The sequence below is a fragment of the Mustela lutreola genome, chromosome 13 (assembly GCF_030435805.1).
Source record: "Mustela lutreola isolate mMusLut2 chromosome 13, mMusLut2.pri, whole genome shotgun sequence".
Lineage (NCBI taxonomy): Eukaryota > Metazoa > Chordata > Mammalia > Carnivora > Mustelidae > Mustela > Mustela lutreola.
In genome coordinates, this window is record NC_081302.1 from 52,589,194 (window position 1) to 52,613,916 (window position 24,723).

The 24,723-nt window shown below is 44.6% G+C and overlaps 1 protein-coding gene across 1 annotated transcript; it reads right to left on the reverse strand.

Moving 5' to 3' along the window:
* Positions 1 to 2,306: 2,306 nt before the first annotated feature.
* OLFM4 (olfactomedin 4) lies at positions 2,307 to 24,359 on the reverse strand. The gene is made up of 5 exons (XM_059144484.1): positions 24,142 to 24,359; positions 18,863 to 19,015; positions 12,774 to 12,986; positions 11,632 to 11,791; positions 2,307 to 4,395 (listed from the first exon to the last, which is right to left on the reverse strand). Exons 1-5 carry the CDS (start codon positions 24,307 to 24,309, stop codon positions 3,593 to 3,595), a joined length of 1,497 nt encoding a protein of 498 aa, XP_059000467.1. The 5' UTR covers positions 24,310 to 24,359; the 3' UTR covers positions 2,307 to 3,592.
* Between the last annotated feature and the right edge of the window lie 364 nt (positions 24,360 to 24,723).

Genomic DNA, 24,723 nt, shown 5'->3' on the forward strand with positions numbered 1-24,723 from the left:
TACAGCAAAGCCAGGAGAATCTCTGCACCTATTTTGGTCCCAGCCTTGATGGAAGCCAGTCTTCATTTAGGTCTGCAGCGGCTCAACAGACAAGGAAAGGAGCCTTAGTCTCTGCTGTTCATGTCTGTGTTTTGGTGTCACAACACAATAAACATCGGCTCGGAAGACCCGTCTTGGAGTTGAGGACAAAGAGGGGGTGCTCCTGCCTTTGGAACTCTTTTGTGACAGAAATGGCACCCGCTTAAAGAGTTGCTACTCACAACAAGTCCACATAGAGGAGAAGATGTAAACTCTGACCCCAATTAGCTTTGTATCTTGTCAACCCAATGACCACTCTGAACCTAAGACTCAAAATGAGAAACCAGGATAATAGCTCTTTGTTGAGGGCAGAGCATGTGCCAAAAACTGTACTAAACACTTTCTATATTTAATATCATTTAATTCACCCAAAAGGACCCGGAGGTAGGTGGTTTTATTCCATTATACAGAGAATGACATTGAGTCTCAGAAAAATTAAGGAAACTGCCCAAAGCCATAGCACTTGTCAGCAGCAGAACCATGAGCCAAAACCTGTTTTGCTTGACCCCTGAATCCTGTGCTCTTAACCCTGTGCATCTTTAATCGGTATCAGGACTGATCTGGGTAGAGATCTTGCGGCTCGGGGAGAGAGACTAGAGAACGGACCTTGAATAAGGCTGGGCCAAGGGAAGTTTCAGGTTTGACCAGCACTGCCAGGTCTGTAGGCTTGACTGACACCCAGAGCTAGGCCTCCACCACGGCAATTCCAGGTCATGAGAGAATCCTTGCAATGCGGGAGGTCACCTCCACTCTCTACATCTCTCCCTCTCCACCTCCCCCAAAATAATAAAAATGGAGGGAACCCTGAGAGGACCCGTTAACGCTCAGTTACCCACTGGGGTAATTTGAGTCCACGAGTTCTCTTTTTCAGGAGGAAACCTGAAGAAGCCAGACTCAAAAGGGCTGCCTATTGTATGATCCCATGGAGGGAGAAAACGGATCAGTGGTTCGCAGGGTCTGGGAAATGAGGGTAGAAATGACTACAGAAGGGCACAAGAGCACTTTGGGAGGATGCTGGAAATGTCTTATATTCTAATCGTGGTAGCCTTTATACAACTGTATGTGTCTGCCAAACGTCATTTAAGCAGACACTTAAAATTGGCAGATTTTACCTCACATAAATTGCATCTCAGTAAAGCTGATTAAAATATATACACACAATTCCCCCCACACCAAGGGCACTAGCTGACGAATCCTGAGCTAACATTTTCATTGTGTAACTGCATTGCAGTAAACCCCGGAAGCTGAACCCCTCAGCTAGTTGTTCGACCTTCCCAGTCAGGAGACATCCCATAGGCAGCCATGGCAGGCTGACAGGGCTGTGTCCAATGGGAAGGAGGTTCTGAAGGGAAATTTCAGGCAAGTGCTTCTGTAGCCACTGGAATGACTCTGATTGTTAGGGTTACCTTGGCTTCCTGCCTTCTTTCCCACATCTTCAGAGGTCAGACTGTGTATGTGATAGAAATGTTCATCTGGAAAACTGCCCAGAGCCAGATTAATATAACATCACTGTTTTAACTTGTATCTCACATGACATACCCGTCTTTATCTTCGTATCTCGTTGCATTTTGAAGGCCATACCTGTCTCTATGGTCAGCCTGGAAAATACATAATAATACCGCTGAAAATACTAAATACGCAGCTCCCGCCTACCTCAAGAAGTGTGGCATGCATTAGCAATGAGCGTTACTGTAAGACTAACTACACTAGCCTCGTCTGTCTATCGTTCCAGCTCTAGGTCACCTGTCCCCTTATGCATTCTCTTTGGTAAAGGTATCTATCTCTCTAGTACAGCCCCGTTAGTCCCTTTGCTTTCTGTCCAAGACCTTCTGTTTGGGGAAGATCTGGAGGCTTCTGACCCATGTTAATAGCTCAGTTGGAAAAGGAACATAAGCCACACAAATACAGTCTAACATTGGAAATAATCAGATCAGTCATGCAAATTAATAAGTACATAAGGTCATATCCCAAAAGAAAAGAGTGCAGTCTCATACAAAAAATAGCTGCCAGAAAGAACAGATTTTAAAGGAAAATGAAAACTAAAGAGCCAGCCCTGCCTCTGGACTCCTTTAAAAGCTCCTGATGCTCTTTGCTGTAAGGTGTGTGATCTCCTGGGCATTGCTGTCTCTAGGCAGCCACACTGCATCTCACAGCAAGGTAGAGACTACCCTAGTAGGGGTTTTATCATAATAAAAACAGAAGAGTTTAAAACAACACAAAAGACAACATTTTTACCAAAATACACTTTAATCGTTTATCAAAAGGGGATGATTACAGCATTGAAGGATAGACTGGACTCGTGAACATCGAAGGAAAGTGACCAAGACTGGATGATAAACCCACCCAAATGCACAGAAGCACAGACACCTGGAAGGTTCTCAAACTGCACTGGTTTGCTAGATACTATCAGTGTTTGTTCTTTTTTAATATTTCTTCCTCAAAAAACTTCATTTTCTCACAGCTTCCAGGCTTAAACAAAGACAAAAATTGCATGGAACAATTGATATGACTTAATACAAGTGTCACATATGCTCCAAGGGCTTTCTGATATAACCACATATGCTATTATTTCATCTGCCATGTGATCTTCCTACAGTCTTAGAGTCATGGAAATGAAACTTCATGAAGAGACAAAAAACCATGATTTTGTTTTTCTTATATCCATGCCATAAAAAAATGGTTAATTTTCATAAAAAGCAGGAAGTAGGGAATGGGGAGAGTGGGGGATGGGGGTGGTGGGAATCAACTGGGAAGTTTGGTTCTAATCTTCTGAGCTGCCTTTGGAATGAAGTTATGAGGTAGGAAGGCTCTCCTGACTCTGACCTAGGTGGACAGAGGGAGCAGAGAAAAATCTAGAGCCTCATCTGTAGGTCCAGCTGGGACTGATTTACAGTGTTCAACCTAATGCATAAAAGAGCCTTTCTTTAGAAAACTCTAAGTGTTTTACAGATATAAGCATGCTCTATATAAAACGTCATTTTATAATCTGCTCTATATAAAACGTCGTTCCAGGTGTTAGGAAGAAAAACAAAGATGGAGATTCGATCCCTCAAGGAGCTCCAGGTATCCATCTGCCTAAGTGAGCCCAGGTTTCTTCCAAGTACGGATGAATTAGCCTGGCTACATGGGGCAGAACTGATCATTGAGACATGTTGGGACAAAGAATCCCCAAAAGCCAGGCAGAGTTCTCTTCGAGTTCCTTCCTTTCCAGATGCTGCCTGGACTACTGACACCTTCCTGGGACCCACACTACCCCTATACCTCCCCACTCGCAACCACCCTGGAATGAACTTCTTTCCAGTAGGGAAATGTACCTCTGGAGGCAGACAGCTTCCAAAAGAGCTCATCAGACCAGGGCAAATATCCCAAGACTCCAGCGTGATAGAACTATTCTCCCAAATATCACTACTAAGCAAACACACTTCCAAATCCCCCTGCAGATAGCTAAATAAGTGAAAAAGACCATTTTTTTTTTTTTTAAAGAACATTCTCTGCCTCTCTCAACCTCACCCATTTACTTGGGTTCCCGGTTAAAGATCAGATCATAATTCAGAAGGTAACCATCATTATAGACAAAAAGTTTCTGCTCAAAAGGGTGATAGTTAATGCTCTGGATTCTTTCCTGCACCTTACGCAAGGTAATACCTAGCCTGCCCTCTTTGCCTGTGTTTGTGTCATAGTAGTAGAAAATCTCTTCTTCTCTGGTGTTCAGAGTGCGGGTGGCGTACAGAACCCCACATACCATGAAGGCATTGGAGACAGATGGCTTATACTGCCTGGTGTACCAAGTGTTCAGCACCACGAGTGTGGTGTCGTTGAGCTGACTAATCACCATGTTACCGGTGCTGGCTTCAGTTGAATAAATCACCCACAAGCCATTCTCATCCACAGCCAAGTCAATATCTTGCCAATCAACATTAGCATACGAAAAGCGGTTATTATAGGCAGCATCGGGGAGAGTCTGAGTCACTTCAGCCCTGTTGTTATTCAGGTTAATTTTGGCAATGTTTCTGGTGTTGTACCAGTTGACGTACATGTAGTTGTTATAAACCACGATACCAGCGCCTTGGCCATAGACGAGCCGCTGATCTCGGGCATTTGTGTACAAGAGCAAATCATCCAGTGTATTGTGGAGTCTGTAATACTCCAGAAGTCTCCCATCTGTATTCAAAGGGGCCACCCAGTACAGCCCCCCTTCTGGATGCTGGGGAGAGTAATCCCGACCCCAGGCACCATACTTATAGGAAAACCCTCTCCAGTTGAGCTGAACAACACTTGGCTTGCTGATATTCGCCACACCGCCGTGCCCACAGCTCCCTGTACAAACAAGAACATGAAAGGGCATTCTTAGAGAAAAACGAATAAGACACAAATGGTTTCATACCCTAAGAACAAAAGGAATCCATAAAGATTCTTCTTGTCAAGGTTGAGTGATGACAGTGGTTCTGAGGGAGAAGAGCCAAAACCCTCTCGGTGTCGGTCTCAACACAAACCCGCTGTGGGCTCTGGAGAAAACCACCTTCTGTTTCCATGAGCGGGCTTTCAGTTTGGAAATGGGGATGCTGAAGCTGCCAAGAGCTGTACTAAAAAGGTTTGAGGGCCCAGAAAGAGGAAAGGAGGACTTGATGGATTTAATAGATTGTCTTCTATCAGAAAGCATTTTGCAATTTTTTTTTTTAAATTACATCTTTCTTACAGAGCAATCAAGAAAGCAAGGTCATCCCAGACCCTACCTTTTTTCCCATAAAGCCTTCTATGCCCCCAGGACCAAGGACAATTGTGATAAAGGAGGAGACTGTCTTAGGCAAGTGTCCATGCCCTTCACCTTTCTGCCCCTCCCTGGAACCCCAGGGAGTACATAACTACAGGGGATGCCAGTGTTCCCCCAAGCCAATCTCAGAAGAGGAAGTTTGTGCTCTAAAGACACAAAAACGATTGTCCTGTCATGGCGGGATTTCAGCCTTGAGAAGCCGTGGAAGTAATTTTGGGGCAATATCGCCTGCTCTGTGCCCAAGGCAGAACCCACTACATAGTGGCAACATCTTGCTGAGTGATAAGGCAGGTTTGCTGTTCATACCACATATCCTACTGGGCCACAGAATGCCAGGCAAGGACTTCACCTTTCTCCGTCGGACACCGCCGTGGGACCAGACTCACTGGAGCCCTAAATCTGCCTTCCCTATAACACCAGCAAGTGACCCGGGCTGGGCAACTGGGCTTTCACACTGCACTCTGTGATGCCTACCAAGCCAAACTGTTTCTGAGCTACAAAAACAAAATAAAATTCCTCCAGGATTTTTATAATAACTATCCAGAGTTGAACACACAGTTTCTGGGATCTTAATAAATACCCTTTACAAACAGGTAACATTGTTTCTGGGATGACAAAGAAAATTCAACTTCAAGTACATTCGAGGTCATTTTCCCTCATCCGATTGCCTGGAGCAGAGCAGGTGAGGGAAGGAGGAACAGAGCCTGAATCACTCGATCTGGCTTTGAATGCTGGGATGGAATCAGGGAGCCGTGGAGAGCACATGGTGGGAGCTGGAACCAAAAGCAGAGCTCCAAAGAATTACCTGATTTATCACAGGGGGGCGGGGAGAAGGGCTGGTGAAGGGGGAGCAAAGCTTTGCCTGTAAGTCTGTGCCTCTGACCGATATGGAAAGACCCATTTCTCTCCTTGCTAAATGTCCCCCCCTTCTCCCCTCCTTACCCAAGGTCTGCTCAGAGGTGAAACCATTACTAGAAACCCTGCTTTTACTTTTCCAATCTGCTGGGGCTTTTTGGTCCCAGAATTACATATATGCTCCTTAAATGCTCTCATAAATCCGCAGTTGGTGGGAAAGCCAGCCAACCATACAACAGGTAGAGAAATGAAACCATTCTGTACCCAACCTCAAAAAATTTTGCATATCATTAAGCAGAACACAGTCACAGGTTTATTTTAATAATGCATGCACCATTTCATAAATAAAAAAGCAACGTGTGTTCAGCCAAGAGATTGCTCTCTACCAAAGAAATAATAAATAAAATTATAAATTATTATTTCTTCTCCTAAAAGTGATCTCTCAGATGAATGCTTGTTTGCTTTTGTTTATGAAACAATGCATGAATTATTAAAATAAAGTTAGCGGTGTGTTCAGTTTAATGATAACAAAAACTGTTTGAGTTTCCATATGCTACAAACTGAATTTTCTAGTTAAAATGTCTTCCCAAGAACTTATTTATTTAACTACATTTCACTCTGAGGAAATGAAAGAAAATCATGTTTTTTCTTGCAGGTTGGAAGACTTAGGAATTGTTTGCTTAATTGAATCTTGCTTTCCTGGAAAGAAAGTATCCCAAAACAATAGCAACAAAATACTTAAGGGAAAGTTACCATACATAAACATATCCAAGCATTAGCAAGGGGTTAAAGATCATAAACTGTTCTGCCTTGGATGTGGAAATCCTTAGATATAAAGGAACCAAAATAAACTTCTTTTAAAAATGACTACTTCTGGGGCACCTGGGTGGGATCCCAGGGTCCTGGGATCGAGCCATGAATCGGGCTCTCAGCTCAGCAGGGAGCCTGCTTCCTCCTCTGTCTCTGCCTGCCTCTCTGCCTACTTGTGATCTCGGTCTGTCAAATAAATGAGTAAATCTTTTAAAAAATGACTACTTCTACTGCCATTAATAATAATAATAATAATGGTTCATCATCTTCCACACCGACCAGGAAATCAAAAATTGTACCTGGTATAAATCCCAAAACTCTTAAAACCACAATCTCTGTTTCTTACTTTCCAACCATTCCTAAACATTCTTTTTTTTTTTTTTTTTAAGATTTTATTTATTTATCTGACAGACAGAGATCACAAGCAGGCAGAAAGGCTGGCAGAGAGAGACAGAAGCAGGATTCCCGCTGAGCAGAAAGCCCGATGCAGGGCTCGATCCCAGGACCCTGAGACCATTACCAGAGCCGAAGGAAGAGGCTTTAACCCACTGTGCCACCCAGGTGCCCCTCCAACCATTCTTAAACACTCTCCTGTCCTTTGTCATACCCCTCTTCTCGATGTCTTCTGGACCATTTTTAGGGCTCTGGCTATGGTCAAAGGAAGTGGAAAAAGAGAGGAGAACTGAGCAGCGCTGCCAATGCTACAGATGTGACCACAGCAGTGACAGACCAGAGAAAAGGCCATGGTGGGCTTCCTCGACTCCTGGCAGCAAGCCATCCTGGAAACACTACTGAAACTGACAGCCAGCCGGATGCCCACTGCTCATCCAGCCCAGCAGGAGCCTCCACTGTCTTCACCCCATCTATGCCAAGCTTTTCCCAACCCTCCCTAACTCTTACCCTCCCCCCCCTTCATTTTAAGGCCTTAGGGGTACTTCATTCCCTTCCTCAACCATCACAAGTTTCCCCTGACCCTGGGACAACCACCCATGCCCACCCATAAACCAAGAATGTAAGAGACCAATGAATTATTCTGCATTTTCTGGTAGAAAAGAACATGCCACAGAAACAAGAGTAAAAACACCCTTTCAGCTACCCCACAAGCAAGGAAGCCAAGATAACCTGGTGTTAATCAGGTTGGTGAGTTGTCAGAACTTTCCTGTTACTCTGGGAATCACAGGTGCACCTCGCTATCAGACCATCTATGGAAGGCAGCCTGGTAGAGTGAAATATTGGCAGATAGATTCCAAGTCAAATCCCGACTCCAGTACTTACTGGTTATATATAACCTTCTGAGCATTAGCTTCCTTATGTTAAAAAGAAACAAACAAACCCTAATACCTCCTCTGTAACTGATAAGAAGAGTGAGAACTCGTGTACGGTAAGTCAATAACTGGTAACCATCAGCATTATAATCACACTACACTGGAACTGAAGGTTCACCTGCCTGTCTCCCTTTCTACAGACTGGTTTCTGGAGGTTTCTGGAGCCATCCTGATAACCCTGGTTCCCCAAACAGGACCAGCCATGCAGGGGCACCAAATTAGGATTGTGAAATAAGGGAAGGAAAGACTGGTCAAATCTCCCAAACCCAGCTTACTGTATTTATAAAACCCCAGACTTCTACTCTGCTACATATCTTAGTTTTTCAAAAAGCCTTGTATCCACTCCACAGAACATAATACAAGGAACCCTTCACACAAGGGTAGCCTTGGTTGGTAATCTCCTCCTCACGTAATTCATTAGATCTGGCCATGGTATTCTAAAAATACCCTGGGAAGCCACAAGATAAGACTGTCACATTCCCTGACTTGGCTTTTTTTTAAAGCTTCATGGTTGTATTTGTGTGTGTGAGGTAGCAGAGAGTTTTTAATTTGCATCAACAAATGGGAATTCAAATTTCTTGCCCAATTTTGAAGGTTGGGTAAAAAAAAGTTAGCAGCTCGGTGCCAAACTCCAGAATTACAACCCATAAAGAAATTTTAGTTTATCTGATTAAAATTTTTACTACCAAAAAAAAAAAAAAAAGTCTTATGGTTCGTAGCATTTTTCTTTACACCAAAGACTATATGCAGAGGAAACTTAATCTGGAATCTGTGAGTGCAATCTCCGATCTGGACAACTGAGTGTTGAGTGAAGAGGAGAATACAATTCACTACACCAAAGACTATATGCAGAGGAAACTTAATCTGGAATCTGTGAGTGCAATCTCCAATCTGGACAACTGAGTGTTGAGTGAAGAGGAGAATACAATTCACTTGTGATCATTTTAGATAATTAACCTGGTCATAATCATAAAATAATTAAGACCAAATTAACTCTGAATTATTGGATATATACAACCCAACACTCTGCTTCTCCTATGGCTTGGGATTTGAGCAGGTCACCCCATATCCTCCATCAACCATTCACGGAGCGCCTCTATGGGTCAGCACAGAACGCGGTGTCACTGCCAAGCACGATGACGGTCCACCCCAGAGGGAGTGCGTACATTTGCCTATCTTCCATCATTTAGAGTCAGGAGGAGATCAGAAAAAGAGTCAGTTGTTTTCAGGAAACAAAAAGCTAATGAGCAGAAGGCCAATTATTTTATATTAGAAAGTTCTATGAAATGAAGCAGAAAAGGATGGCATTTGCGGCATAAACCAAATAGAAAGCATGTTTTATCGAGCCCTAACTCCATGTGCTGGTTCTAAGTCGAGCTGACCATGGGGGAAGCACGCGGCGACTGCAGGGGAGGGGCCCAGAGAACTCGGAGTTGCTTTATAGCTGCGATTTGCGCGCAGCCTTTTGTTCTGTGCAACTCTGCAGTGAAAAAAAGCAGACAGGCCAGATTTTAAAGTCCCATAATAGTGAGTAACTTTAATTAAAGTCTCCACAGGCTCACAACTTTGTGGTGCCTAGGGAGTTTCCAATTCTGCATTATCAACCAATCTAAACAGAAAGAGAGCAAGTAAAAAGAAATTGATTTGAAAACATGACAAAAAGTCAGTTTAATATAAACATCATAAATATGATATGAACAAAGCTGGAGGAGGGCCAAGTGGCTTGGCTGAGATCCAGGTACTACCAAGGTTGTGGGAAAGTGAGAAGAAATCTGGGTCCAATTTGCTTAAACAACACCGCTGGGCTGGGATGGCCCACAAAAGTCTAAGTGTGAGGACCTAGGGGAAAGTTCTAGAAAAAAAAAAATCTAACAAAAATAATCTAACAGACTCACTCGCTGTCCTCCTTAGATATACCAAACAGTGTACTTTGTCTCCCACTGCCACCCTTGAGTTACTGCCATTGGACACGTTAGGTCCTTTGATGGCGACAGAGCACAAGGGGCACTACATGTCCGCCTCAGTTCTGCCGCTAACCACCTGTGTGGCCTCGGCAAAGCAGCATCCTCACCACCTAAGTCCCCTCCTCCGGAGACACGAGGGACCTGAGCCAGGTTGCTCTGAATGTCCCTTTCCGTTCTAAAATGTCTTCACTCTAAGGAATACAGAGAAAACTGTGCTGGAAACATCTATGCCATGAGGAAAATCTGCTGTGGAGAAAAAGGAAGGAAGGAAGGAAGGAAGGAAGGAAGGAAGGAAGGAAGGAAGGAAGGAAGGAAGGAAGAAGGGAGGGAAAGAAAGAGAGAAGGGGGAGAAAGGAAGCCGGAAGACGGGAGAGGAAAGAACGGAAGACGGAGGGAGGAAGGAAGGAAGGGCAGGATGGGACGGAAGGGTGAAAGGGAGAAAGCCTTGCTCAGGTGTTATTAGGGTTTGTTGCTGCTTTGCCCCTGGCCTCACCGAGCGCTGCGTGGCCCCGCAGAATAAGCTCCCATTTTCAGCACACACTGAGACGGCTGATCCCAGACCGAATTTAACCGTAGCTTGTTAAGGAGGCCGAGGCTCGGCCTTCGTCCTGAACCTCCTCTGTACGTCCTACTGTGACAGACCGACAGCAAAGCAGAGGGAAGCATCGGTCTCCTGAACACCACCAAGAGGCTTACGACGATGGCCGTGTCTCAGAAAGCCTTAAAGAAACCAGTGACATTGATGGGGACCCAGAAACACACAGCCTAAGAGGAAACAGGTAGTGGGAAGAGGAATTAATGAAAAGGAAAAGAGCTGATGACGACGGGATGAGAAGGTACAGGCCCCTTCCAGGCAGAGGCGCTCATGACCCGCAGAGCGGGCTTCTCCAGGCCAGGGCTGTAGCTGAGGGGCCGAGAGGCAGGCTTCCGCTCCCCTGGAGGGTGTGCCAAAGCACGCCAGGACCCGCACCACTCCTGTCCCCAGCAAGGTTTCCACTTCGATTATCATCATTAATCATGGTAACCCATTCCAAGGCATAAGTGCCCGTCGTAGAGCTCCATGCTTCCCAAGACTGGTTTCATTAAGCCCCATGACTACCCTGCAAGGTGGTATGCTCCTCCCGTTTTATCAGTGATGAGATGAAAGATCTTATAGCTGGGAAGCTCAGGTCTTTGGGGTCCTAGAGCCATACTCCTGACCCCTACACTCTATGGCCTCCATTCCTGGAAGTATTACAGAGCACCCTTTCTAGGCTCCACCTAACCCCAAGGATAATCATTAGAGACTGAGAGGCCATCCCCACCCTCTGGGAACTCACGTCCGGGAGGGATGGCCCGCCACACCTGCAAGTCCTAAGGCCTCCCTCAATCCCAAGACATGCTAAACAGCAGGTGGATTTAAGGAAAGCATAAAGGAAAAATAAAGAGATGGAAGCAGGGAGGGAAGGAGAGGAGGAAGGCATACCCCAGGTCATCAGCCACAGGAGCCAATCACACAGCACGGCACGGATGCCACGCAGATTCCAGAAGCTCTCACCCAGCCCCGCCGACGACAGCTCCATCACCACAGAGATGGTTTTCTCATTAGCAAACATAAAGCGGACACGTGGAATGTGTGGCTCTTGTCTTAAATCAACTCATTGTTGGTGCTTTTCCGGTGAGCCCCGGAACGTGATGGCAAGTGGAGCTACTTAAGGAGAGATTTCCAAGCACGGAAGAGGAAGCTCAGAGCCGCCACCAGCCCGTCCTCTCTTCCCCACTGCCATCCCAGATCCCTGCTCCGCCCCGCTCTTAGCTCCTAACTGGGCCAGGCTCAACTCATGCTTACCAGGGGCAGGAGGAGGCGGGGCGGCAGGAACATTTTCACCTTTAGAGGCTTCGCATTCCTTCAGCCTCGTCTTGAGAGCCAGGATTTCCCGGCGAATGGCAAGAACGTTGTTTTTGTCTAGCGTCTCCAGCTTCTCTACCAGGAGAGTCATATTCCTTATCTAAGGAAATAAAAATTCAGAGCGACTTTATATTATTGTGCAATTTCTTTCATAAACATTCCAGGGCGGAATTTGTCACTTAGTGAAACATTGCTAGAGAATACACCTGAGATTCTCCTGAATGGTTTCATTTGGAAGAATACATTTTATGGTTTAGCGTGAACGCCTGTCACATCTCAGGCAGATGTGTGTGACAAGAAGAAAATGGCAAAGATTTTAACAGATTTAATAATAGAGCACAGGCTCAGTCTAAGCATCCACAGAGGTCCATTAAAGTTCGTTTCTAATAACCTTCCCTATAAACTCGTGTTTACTCATGTTGTATTATAATTAAGTTTCTAATGAATGGTGAGCACCAGAGAAATCTTCAAGTCTGAAATATGTAACTAGAATTCTCAATTGTAGTTCATGTCATGACCGCTCTAGTAAATTTTCACTGATGTGAATTACTCAGCCAAAACATTAATGCGATGGTCTTTATCCATGAAGAATAAAGGCTTCACCAAAACATACTCACAAGAGACTCCTTTAAGGAGGGTTGCCAGTATGTGAAGAAGGGTTCCAAGAGGGATCAAGGATCACATGATCATTCAAGAGGAGAAACAGACCAAGCAAGTCCAAAATCAGGTAAACTGTGGTTTTCTAGGCCCATGAGCATACATCCAGAACAGAGAAGGCACCTGATCTAACCTGGCCATGGAGTTGTTCAGAATTATAGCATCTCCTTCCTAGAGACGTTTAAAGGCCACTTGGTTCTGGGGCAGGACGACTGGATGACACCTGCTCCTCAGTGAATATGGTCCCATCACGCTGAACTTAGGTTCAAAGACAGATGTCCACGGAAAGCAGAACACGGAACATGCCATGTGGTCAGGCAAAAGTGCAGAACTGGAAGTCAGAAGAGAGCTGTGGCCTGGTCCCAGCACCTGCCCACTGAGGAGAACTTATTATTAAAGCTCTCAGAAAGGGGCTCACGCCTTACCTCCACTTCCAGCTGGTTGACCACAGTTGTACTTCCAACAACGCTGCCCTTCAGCTGTGTGATCAGTTTCTCCATCTCCTTCACTTCTATCTTGATCAGCTCGAAGTCCAGTTCGGTGTAAGAAATGGTATCCTTTTCCATGATCTCTACTCGGATGGTTAGGTTGGAGAGCTTCTTTTCATACACGCTGATTAACTGGACATACTCCCTCACCTAAAAGGGAATCAAAAAGCTAAGTCAAGGGCGCCTGGGTGGCTCAGTGGGTTAAGCCGCTGCCTTCAGCTCAGGTCATGATCTCGGAGTCCTGGGATCGAGTCCTGCATCCGGCTCTCTGCTCAGCAGGGAGCCTGCCCGCCCCCCCCCCCGCCGCCTACCTCTCTATCTACTTGTGATCCCTCTCTGCCAAATAAATAAATAAAATCTCTAAAAAAATAAAAAAATAAAAGCTAAGTCAATTCCCAAAGTGATACAATGCAGTCTTCCTCCACTGCCAAGCTCCTGGGGACTATCTGATTGCTGACAATCTTTTTCTTTTCCTTTTTTGGTAAAGAAATGGATCAAAAATATATTTGAGTAGGGTTTTTTTAGTCTACCTAAAGCAAACAAACAAAAAAAAATTATTACAATTGGTGGGGTGGATTTTGCACTAGCCTAGACCAAATATAATTTAGCTTCAGAGTCATCATGCACAAGTATATTTTAATTTCCATTTTAATGTTTGAAGATATTAGGTCTCCAGACTAAATTGGTTTCAACCAGGCCCTCAATGCATACACTGTGTCTAAATCAGGGTTTCCCAACCTCAGCATTGTTGATATTTTAGGCTGACCATTCTTTCGTCAGGGGTTGGGGAGGTGCAGCTTCCTGGCCTCTAGATGCCAGTAACACCCATAGACCATTCAGCTGTGACAACCAAAAATGTTCCAGACATTGTTAATGTTCCCTGGGAGCAAAATCACCACCAACAACAACCCCCTCCCTCCATCTAGAAACACTGCTCTAAATTTAAATATTTTCTAGAAGAGGGAGAAATGCACTAAGTAGAATTCCTTCTCTCACTGCCACATGCATTGAGTTTTGAGCCCCTCTACCTTTCACAAAGTGGCATAAAGACCCAACTTTACTCTATAATACATGAGTGTATATGCAACTGTCAAGTGCACATTCCATTAAACGCACCTACATTTATTCCAAGAACTGATTATTGCAATCAGACCTTTACACGTTTGTCGCATATATTTGAATGTCTGATCGTTAAGTTAAAATACTTGCAAAAATTCCCTTGTGGTTTAGTGTATAATTGGAATCTCCAAATGGATTTTCCAATAAACACATTTGGTGGTTCTTTTTTGTATCTGATCTCTGAAAGAAATGCCTTGCCTTTTTTTAAGGACCTGCTCATTAAAAGTTGCTAGTTTTACATTCTTTTTAAAAATATGAACATAAGTGATACTTTTCCCCAAACTGTGCTAATGTCAAGTAGCTGATCCGTGGGGCCTGGATGAATTCTGAGCCAGATGTTGGCCTATAATCCTCCTAATACCAAAGGCAGCCCTAACTTCTGTCATTTTAGCCCTTCCACTTAACCCCACTGTGCAAATTAGAGCAGACTCATAGGCCACAGACCTCAAGGGCTACGGCTTCAGGCAAAGAGGATTTTAATGAAAGTTGAAAATGCAGCCCTTGGCACTGCGAGTGTATTTCCTTGGGCAACTGATGCTCACTGACATCCGCTGTGCCATCACTCAGAGGCTGATAAGGCTGGTGACATTTTGGTGGATAAGGAGGTTAGGAAAAAAAAAAAAAAAAAATATATATATATATATATATATATATGTATATATATATATATCTCCTAACGAGTACCCCCTCTCAAAAGTATAAATGCAAATACAAGGTAGCCAGGTTTTAATTTCTATAAAAATCAAGCATAAAACCTTGCCTGTGATAATAATAATAGTAATAATAATAATAAAGCACCAATCCACTGCAGAAATGGAAGTTTGCGAAATGAGTATTCTTGTTGGCATTTGGCCTTGCCAGCTCTTGGAACACATGAAACACCCTCTGCTTTCCTGGAACATGTTGGTGGCACATCACAGCTGTTGTTCTACAGAAACGAGTGATCCAACTGTCATCTCTGCTAAATAAAATGTGGCTCTCCTAGATTCTCGCTGAAAACCAAGGCATAACCTAGAGTTTGCCACCTATGAGAATGCGTGGCATGCCTGCCCTTGTTCAGCCACAAAATGAGGTCTCTACAGATCTTTTTGAGAGAAAATTTGAGGTTCCTTCTGCTGATATTTAAAGGAAAGATGGTTGATGTTTAGGAAAATCAGAATCTTCCACGGAGTTCTAAGAAGGCAGAAGGGAGCGGCACCTGGATAGCTCAGTTGGGTAAGCATCTGACTCTTGATTTTGGCTCAGGTCCTGATCTCAGCGTGGTGAGATTAAGTTCCCGGCCCAGCTCCATGCTGAGCATGGAGCCCGAGCCTGCTTGAGATTCTCTCTCCCTCTCCTTCTGCCTCTCCTTCCCTGCCACCCCCCTACCGTTTGGGCACGTGCGTGCACTCTCTAAAAACATTTTTTAGAAGGCAGGAGGGAATTTGAGGACTTTCTTGACTTCAGTAGATTGTTCACACAAACTCTCCTTTACATATATGCCTCTCTAGCGTTGACAATGGGCAATTCTGAGAGCATCCAGTTCTCCCTGGAAGTGCAATGTCAGCAGAAGCAACCCGACTTGCCCAGAGATATGCAGCAAGACTACAGATCTAGGCCTAAGAGGACACCTCCGTGTGTCAACATCTTTACTGCAAGCTCCTCATCACTACAAGTCTGAGCTAAAGATCATCTGTGCTTGCCCTCAGACCACCAACCTAACATTCCAAGCTTCCATGTTTTTTTGTTTGTGATGCATATACTACATCATTGGTCAGTTCTAAGAATTGAACTTTTTTTTGGGGGGGGGGTTCACTTTAGGATGTCTGTTGTTCTGCACAGTAAATGTCGTCTCATAATAGATAGGGATGTCACACAGCCAGCTATTAGACTAAAGAATCTGTCTGGCTCATGTTTCTGCCTCAAAACCTGTGGTCACAATTATGGCCAGATTATTTGAAATAAATAAATGTAGTTGGCAACATACCATTATTTTAATATATCTTTAACAAAGTTAGTTGAGCTTGAGTGGATGGTGAAGACATATGAGATACCTTGGAGCTAGAGCCACCTAAACTCAAATCTGCCTTCAGTACTTAGTAGGCAAATCACTTAATTTCTCTAAGCCTACATTCCATCCTATAAACTGGAGGTAAAGATATCAAGCTTACAAGAATATTGGAAAGAGTAGAGATAATGCATATTAAGAGCCTCACTTAGGGGCACCTGGCTGGCTCAGTCAGTACAGCATGCAACTCTCGATCTCAGGGTTGTAAGTTCAAGCCCAACACTGGGTACAGAGATTACTTAAAAATAATAAAGTCTTTTTTTTTTTTAAAGGGGCCTCACTTGCTGGATGTCTATAAACTGCAGCAATTATTAGAGAAACAGTGATTTCAGGGTTTTTTTCCATCTGACCTTTTTATTTATATTTCACCACACAAGACATTGTTCAATCAATCAATGTTGTTCGTTTTAAGTTGCCTAAATGTCTCCCAGACTGCCTCAACCTTCTTGCGCATGAGAATCCACTAGCGAATGTGTCCTATTAAATAAATTGCCCCAAAGGCTGTAGAAAGAAAATCCTGAGCTGCCTTTTGTGTCACCCCGTCTTGAGTACCAGCACAAGAGGACATATCATAAACAACAGAAGAGTGTAAAATGCTTTCAGCATCTTATGCAGAGGCAGAGCCGTCTTCCCTGTGTACTGACAGATAATGCATCAATGCAAAGCAGTCAAAACCCCCTTCTGCCAGCGCTTCCAGTCGGGCATTCCCTCCAGGCCTCCAGGTAAACGGTGATTTTCAAGACGACTTAGGGACAGCTGTAATAATTCACCTGCAAATTCAAAAGCCCTCTGCTGAAGAGATAAGTCTGGATTGAAGGCATGACTGACTTCCCGCATCTCTTCTCGGAGGCTGGTAATGGCACGGCCCAGAGAAAAGGAGCTGGGATGATTCTGCTGACCCAAATTTCTGAGCTGCCTCACCCAGCCAAGAGAGGGATGACCTGTCCAATTACATCTCTTGACCTTTATGAACCTCCATTTTTCCATCTCTGAAATGGGAAGAACACTGACCCATCTGCCTTAATGAGTCTCTTGAGAGTAGAGCAGACCCAGAAGCCTCTGGAAAAGCACAAGAGGCAGCAGTTCTTACTGTTGTTACCATCATCCGTCATGCAGAACTTAGGATGCAAATCTCAACAGGGAAGTCAATTCCTTTCTTAGGCCGCAATCGCGGATTTCTTGAGGTCCAGCTACTTATGCTTTCAGACTTAAAAGTTCTCCCACCTACTCTGCACTTCCTTCCAGCCAATTATTAGCAAGGCAGATGCCACCTGCCCCCTTTACAGGACTGGAATGAAATGTCCCCATACTCTGCACCCTAGCAGGTCGCACACTTTCCGGAGCAGCATGGGGTTCCAAACTGCCCTTCACGGTCCTGCCAGCAAAGAAGACATGCAAATCAGCAGCTTCCACTATTTCAAAGCAAATGACTCTAACTGAAAAGATCTTTACTTAGGATTTTCCTCCACTTGTTATGTTTTTATGCATAACTTCTTAACTGTACTTGATTATGCTGGAATAAGGCTATGAATATTAATGACTGGAATTTATAATTTAGTGCTGTGCCTTTTCTGCTGATTAATTCAAGGACATTTTATTTCTTAAGAAGCTAGGTTCCTAGTGTAGTCAAACACATTTTCCTGGACATTCATTCAAACACAGAATATTTATCTACCAATTCAGGTTGAAAGCAGGGTCTCAGCCTCATCATAATTTTTGTCTGAAAGGATAACTGTGCTAGATGTTAAGGGAGCTACGTTGAAATTTCTCAGGGAAACTTATTTGGAATCTTGTAGGAAAGCCAGAGCTCCTTGTAAATTAATGGAGTTGTATTAAATAATGTATAATGTGATTATAGCCTAGCTTGGACTTCACCTGTGCAGAAAATGGGAGCCTTTCTAATTGATTTTTAACTTGACTAAAAATGGAGAAGGGGTCAAAACTGGAATGCCAGGTCACATTGCTCCAGCCAGCTCAGAGAAAGGCAAACCCTGTGGGATGACTTCCTCAGGCTAGAGAAAAGTCGTAATGGGGGAGGGGGGGTTGGAGTCAGGGTTTTTCCCAAGGCTGCATGACCTCTTAGAACTGACTCAAATTCCCAGAGAACTCTTCTATTTCGGTCTAATGCTAGACACATCTAATGTAATGTTCCAGCTGAGACAGCAGAGGATAGATAACACACAAGAGAGAGAATAAGAAAGAGACACACAGAGACAGAGAGAGTTAGAAGGAGAGACAGAAGAAGGGAGGGAAGAGAGTGAACTGGAAAGAGAAAATCAGAAAAAGAGAAAGGAAAAGAGGGAGAAAGATGGGAAGGTAAGAGGACAAGCTTCCAAGAGGGGGAGGAGAAGGAAGAGGGAAAAAAAGGAGGTGGGAGCTTTCCAAAAGTAAACAAAGATTTAAAAAAAAAAAAAATAGGAAGGAAAGGGAGAAAGATTAGAAAAGATGGACCAGGGAAGGGGAAGGAAAGACAAGGCAAAGCTGGAAGAAAGACGAGGAAGAAGACCAAAAGGAAGAAGAAACAACAGAACCAACAACCACATAAAAATTGCAGGGTTGGGTTTCACAGGGAGAGCTCAGGGCTTCTTTCCAACCACACGTGCAAAATACTGAGGTGAGTTTATCCGTGGCATTCACAGTCTCCAGCCCATTTTCCTCCTGCGTCCTCATTTCTCCTGCTCTAAAGAGCTCCGCAGGCATACGGTAAAGGAAATGCTAATGCCACCACAGGAGGCGAGCGTGCTGGTTTGGACACCATGAAGAAGGCTGCTTATCCAGTCCCAATAAAAAGGGTTTTGTTTTGTTGGTTGGTTTGTTCCTATCAAGATTTGGTTGGAAGAGGAAGAAAAGCAACGCTTACTTTAGAAAGCTCTTTCTCGAACTTCTGGGAGAGAACGTGAGCCGTGACTTCCAAGCGTTCCACTCTCTGCACGGGAAAGGCGGTGTCTGGAAGGGTCACGGAGCACTGGCAGGTGCCACGGTCATCCTCGAAGCCGGCGAAATTGGAAAGCGACTGTAAACGGGAATAAATTCAGCATCAGTAATAAGCTGGGAAATGAGCTTTTTGGGAACGGGAGTGACAGAAATTGGCCTGTCAAGAGTGCTCAGAGGTAAGCAAGTGGAGTCCAATACATAAATGAATTGAATCGGAGTGCCTGGGTGGTGCAGTCGGGTAAGCGGCTGCCTCTTGATTTCAGCTCAGGTCTTGATCGCAGAACCCTGATCTCAGGGTTAGATCGAGCCCCTCTAGGCTCATGCTCAGTGGAGAGTCTGCTTAAGATTCTCTCTCTCCCTCTCCCTCTACCTGTCTGCCCTTCTCCCCATTCACGCTCACTCTCTCTCTAAAATAAATAAATATTTAATAAATGAATGAATGAATGAAGAGGATCAGAGACATAAGCTAAAACTGCCATGTTCCCCAGGCAGTGATTATACTTAGTTCTGCCACATCTCCACCAGCCCGGCTAAGCCACTGTCAGACTCCTCTACCTAGAGGAAGATTCTCCTTTCTTGAGGAGGCTTCAAGAAAACTATCACTGTTCCCACATAAGGAAAGGGAGAGAAGGAACTGATGGGCAACCTACATTTGAATTCCGATTCTACCACCTAGTGGACACGAACCCTCTGTAAGTCCTCTTGCTTTCCTCAGCTGTCTAATAGAGATAACCCGCTTCACAGTGACATCCCCAACAGTGACTACGTAATGTAAACCAAGTCCGTGGCATGAGGTAGGTGATCACTCAATGTCACTTTCCCTTTCCTTCCATGCACCCATTTTCTTTTCCCTAACCCCAACCCAATGCCTTCCAATGAATGGAATGGGAAAACCGTATCATGGATATGGAAAACCATCATGGATACGGGTTACAGAGAAAATATACAGTGAAAATTCACATCCTCTCTTCACCCAGGAGTTACATAATTAACATGCTTCAAAATGGAAACAAACCAGCCATTTTTAAAAGACTGAATAATGTGGGAGTTTGAAGGTTTTGTGCAAAAAAAAATTAAGTTTTCCAGCTTACCACTTGCAGAAAAGTCATTTTAAAATATTTGATGTTTCTTTAAGATATTCAGGCTCACACTTTGGTGCCGCTGCATATTTTAAAATGACAGGTTTGAAAGATCCTGTTTTTCCTTTGTCCCCTTTGAACTTCCCCAAGGGGATCCCAGCAAGATTAACATTTTTTTTTTTTTTTATTACGACTGTTGCCTTCCAGAGGAACTCTTGGCAGCCGACTGCCTGAGCTTTACAATGATCTCATCTGATGGCCAGGCCAAAGCTCACCTGTGGACCTGAGACTGAAATGTCTCTGAAACTACCAAGGGCAGAGCAATGGCTCACAGAAATTGAAGAGATGAGGCCATACCTCTCAAAGTTTAGGAGGTCAGCTGGCTGCAGCTGGGACGGGGTGTTCTGTGCATTTAGTATGTATCAACCTCCGTGATTTCCAAACAAGCTGGATCTAGATGCTTCCATAATCAAGACGTATTCTGTCAGTGACCTCTGGACCAATTAATTCAGACTTTTTTGCAACTAAATTGCTTATCAATTTAACCTAATCTTCTTTAGGATGAGCAAACACACACACACACACACACACACACAATGTTTATATACATATAGATTCCAAGTAAATTCTTGACATTGGTCTCAATTCCCTTTGCCAATCATGTCCCAAACCCACAGGAATTGGGGAGTTAGGAGGAGAGACAAGCAGGTTTATGCTGAACCCAGGGCTGGGTATTTGCCCAGGATGAAGAAGGCCTGGACGAGCGACCCCAGAAGTCTGCCAGACCAGCTTCCCTTGGAAGCAGCTTTATCACTCCCACCGAAACTAGAAAGACTCCCATTCAAGCACACCAAGGCTTTTACAGGAGGACCAACATAGCGTGAACTTCCAAAAAAACCAGCTTATTATACCAACTGTCTACCCTCAAAAAAATGTCTTGTGTTGCATTTTGACAAGGGGAGGTTAATTAGCCGCACAAGACAGGGTTGAACCACTCTTAGAGTTCACTGAAAAGCCCTGTCAAATCAGAAAATAGTGGAGATCATCAAAACAGTCTCTCGACAATCAACTAGAAACCACCAGCTAACAACTTTGAGTCCTGAAGTTCACCTGAAAGGCAGGCAAATAATTATGAGCCCTGCTGACAGCCATTCCACTGTCTTCTATTGAACATCTCTGTCCAAGCACTCTGGACTCCCCAGCTTCCAACCTGCTTATCATCAGCCCAGCGTGCGCAGCTGACATCAAAATGGTCCATAAGTTTGATCAGTGTCTCCCATTAGAGATATTTCTGCTCCTCACATTCAAAGACAATGAAGCTAATGGTGACGGGTCTCTCTCTTTGCAGCGAATGCTTAAACTCTACGTGAGTGTAACAGGAAGAAGGGGAGACACAAACATGCTCTTGTCCCCTTGGCCTTTGAGAGGGTCTGCAATCTCCCTTGTGGGGGACAAATAGGACCCTCTGTACCTTATAAGACACCTCACACTGATGGGGTCTCATGCAGCATGTGTTCAATTAACATTTACTGGTGTCTACAGCTCTCCAGGCCGTGGCATTAGGGAGACAAGTTAAGACCCAATTCCTGCCCAGTGAATCGGGCCCATTGTCACAAGAGAGCCTTCCTGTCCTCTTTTCAACAAACTCAAGCTCCTTAGCCTGATGACAAAAGCACACGACTTCGTGTTCTGACTCTGCCAGTCACCGTGTAGAACAAACATGGCGCCTTCTCTTGTCTGTGAAATGAGGACCCTGATATCGGCTCCTTCTTTGTAGGAGGATATCTGAGGCATGTGGAGCGCTCGCTCAGAGTGCTGGAGCTGAAGGTGTGACTCACATTTGTGATTTAAGGTTGCAATTGGCTCTAATTAGCAGCCAGGTCTAAGTGCCTGTAAAGATTCAAGGCATAAAATAATGGTACTCAACATTTTCAAAGTACAGAAAATGATACGTTTGGAGCTTGCTCAATGACAGTTATAAAGGGGTTTTCCACCATTTTCCAAAGAGCTCATCAAGCTGACAGCCAGCCCTAGAAAATTGGGTTTATAGTAGAAGTGACACCTAGCCTGCTATAAAAAAGAAGTTGGGGTAGTAATACTGACTCACCAGAGGGAGATAAGTAAACCAGGAAGGAAATTAAAACCTCTAAGTACAATTTAACTACTAGTCCTTATCTACTTTTAAATAGTTATCTTTTTACCAGACAACAGACATACTGGATTTCCTGGGTTCTTGACCTATATTTTATTTTCTTTTATTTTAACTGGTCATCATCCCCAACTGCTGGTTTCTGATAGATGATGAAGGCTTCAAAATAAATTATTTATCATTAACTTCTTTCTTCAAAGTCAGCCAGTTCGAATTGTCCCCAGAAGTTACTTGTTAGCATCATGGAATAAAACAATGCATCTGATTTCTGGCTACGAAGACTATCTGGGCATATCTGTGATTCCCAAACTATTCTCCTCTTCAAAATAAGCTTTTATCTCTACTCTCCACTGCCCCAAAACCTAGAAGGCTGCCTAGGGAAAGATGGAGAAGAGGATGGGCAGACTAAGTCTGAGCTATGTAATCTGTTGGCTTAGTGACTTTACACCATTGATGTCACCTCTTTAAGCCTCTGTCTCTACATCTCTAAAATGAGACCATTAATTTTACGTATCTCTGCGCATTAAATAAGATAACACATTCTATGATATTATGTACTAAGCGAGCCCCATCATTTATTAGGCACTCAGTGAACATTGCTGTGGCAGTTTCTATCTGGGCCCTACCCAAACCATTCATTAATCAACAAGTTTCCTTTGCCCACATTGTTCTTTTATTCTTAAGATTTATTATTTATTTGAGAGAGAGAAAGCGTGTGTGCACAGGAGGAAAGGCAGAGGGAGAGGGACAAGCAGACTCCCCACTGAGTGAGGAGCCCCAAAAGAATGAGGGACCCCATCCCATGACCCTAAGATCCTGAACTGAGCTGAAATCAAGAGTTGGGTGCTTAATGCACCAGGCCACCCAGACACCCCTGCATTGCGCTGCTTTTGCCTTTGCTCTGATGGCAAGAAGGAAATTTCAGAAAAGCCTTCTCCTCCCATTTTCCCAATGACCCTTACATTCAGACTCAAGCACGTCAGCAGCAACCTCACCTGTGAATAAAGATCATAAAAGTGCACAGGAACAGCCTTTGGGGAAGTTAAGGCTCCTCCATCCCAGGGCACACCGCAGCAAGGAAAGCCTGGGTCTTACAGAGCAGGGCTCCTACAGTGGCCCAGAGCCCACATGAGCTGGAATGAGGAAATGCCTCCTGACCCCAAAGTCTCACAGCTCCCTGCCTCTTCCCAGCAACTCAAAGACGATACAAAGAGGTCTCAGCTCCCAAGGAATGAGGCTCAGGACACAGCCTAGTAATGCGGCCTAGTTGGGACAGTCCCTTTCCAGCACATTCTTTGGTTCTTGCTGTTGTTGTATGTTTTGTTTTGCCTATTTATTGTTACTGCTGTTGTTTTGGAAATGGCTTTTATGATTCCCTATGGGGAACATCGAAGAGACTTAATACTCTTCTGGGAACATATCCACACATAAGAGCACTTTCCTAAAGACCTTCCCTACTTCTGTCATCCACCTCCTCCACAAACTAGGTTCAGAGAAACCTTCAGGGCTCCAGCTGGAGCACTGTAGCTCTCACTCCCTCGGGGCTATTCTCCATGGTCCTCAGGGTCCCCAGTGGGCAGCAAACCAGAGTAACTTTTCTGTATCTTCTGTTGGCAGGGCCCCTTCCCTAAGAGTTCTCATCTAGGATAGAACCTGGACATCTCTATTTTTAGAGTCCCCCTCTCACCCTCACCCCCAACCTCTGATTCTAAGTTGCAGCCAAGTTTGAGAACCTCTTTCAAGTTTGGATTCTTTCCCTAAAGCCCCCAGCGGAAGAACCAAGATGTCATCTCCCTGGCAAACAATTTCATTCTTTTACCCAGGTTTTCATTCATTTCCGGGGCACCAGCAGGTAACAAAGGGAGCTCTAAATCTGTTAGAGTACTCGGGACTGGCCATCCATGAAATTATATTCAGATCCCCAAAAAGCAAGAAGAAGGGAATGAACACAGCTCTTGGACTGTGGGGCATCCTCACCTGAGACACGGAGCCAAGGCTGGGACCAAAGCTGTTGTTGAAGCCGGATCTCAACACAGAGTCGGGGAAAGGACTGGAGGGGGTGCTTGGGATCAGGGGCTCCAAATCCCCTGGGGTCCGACCAAGGACGAATGGAAGGGTTAGGAGGCAGAGGAGGCCTGACGTCATCTTGTGCTCTTAACTGGAGCCCCTGGCTTCTGCAGAGCCCAGGGGCTTCTTATAATGCCCAGTGGGGATTTCCCCACATATAGTTTCCAGGAATAGGAAGCCGCCAGGGAGCATGTGACCACCCCAGAAGGGTCAGGACACCCAGGAACCTGAGCCACTTTCACACCTTGTCACTGAGCCCCACTCTGGCAGCTGCCTATAGACCTAGGTATCTCCTGTCAAATATTAACTCAAATGTGTTTTTTTGATGCCCAATATCTGGTTTCCAACTTGTAACTTCCTTGAAAGAGATGGGTTCAAAGCAATCTTTATGGATGAATTAGAGCTTAAAGGTCCCAGGCGGGAAAAACAAGCTTCAGTCCTTTGCCCAGAAGCTGTTTCTAATTTTTCCCCTGGCCCCCACCCCCACCTCCC

Bases quoted from the DNA above. Each gene is read 5' to 3' on its own strand.
- OLFM4 (XM_059144484.1), bottom strand. From the start codon at position 24,309: ATGACGTCAGGCCTCCTCTGCCTCCTAACCCTTCCATTCGTCCTTGGT. The intron at 12,987-18,862 runs GTAAGCGTTGCT...ATTCCCTTTTAG, and splicing joins TCGAGAAAGAGCTTTCTAAA to GTGAGGGAGTATGTCCAGTT. The intron at 4,396-11,631 runs GTAAGCATGAGT...TTGTTTGTACAG, and splicing joins CCCGCCTCCTCCTGCCCCTG to GGAGCTGTGGGCACGGCGGT.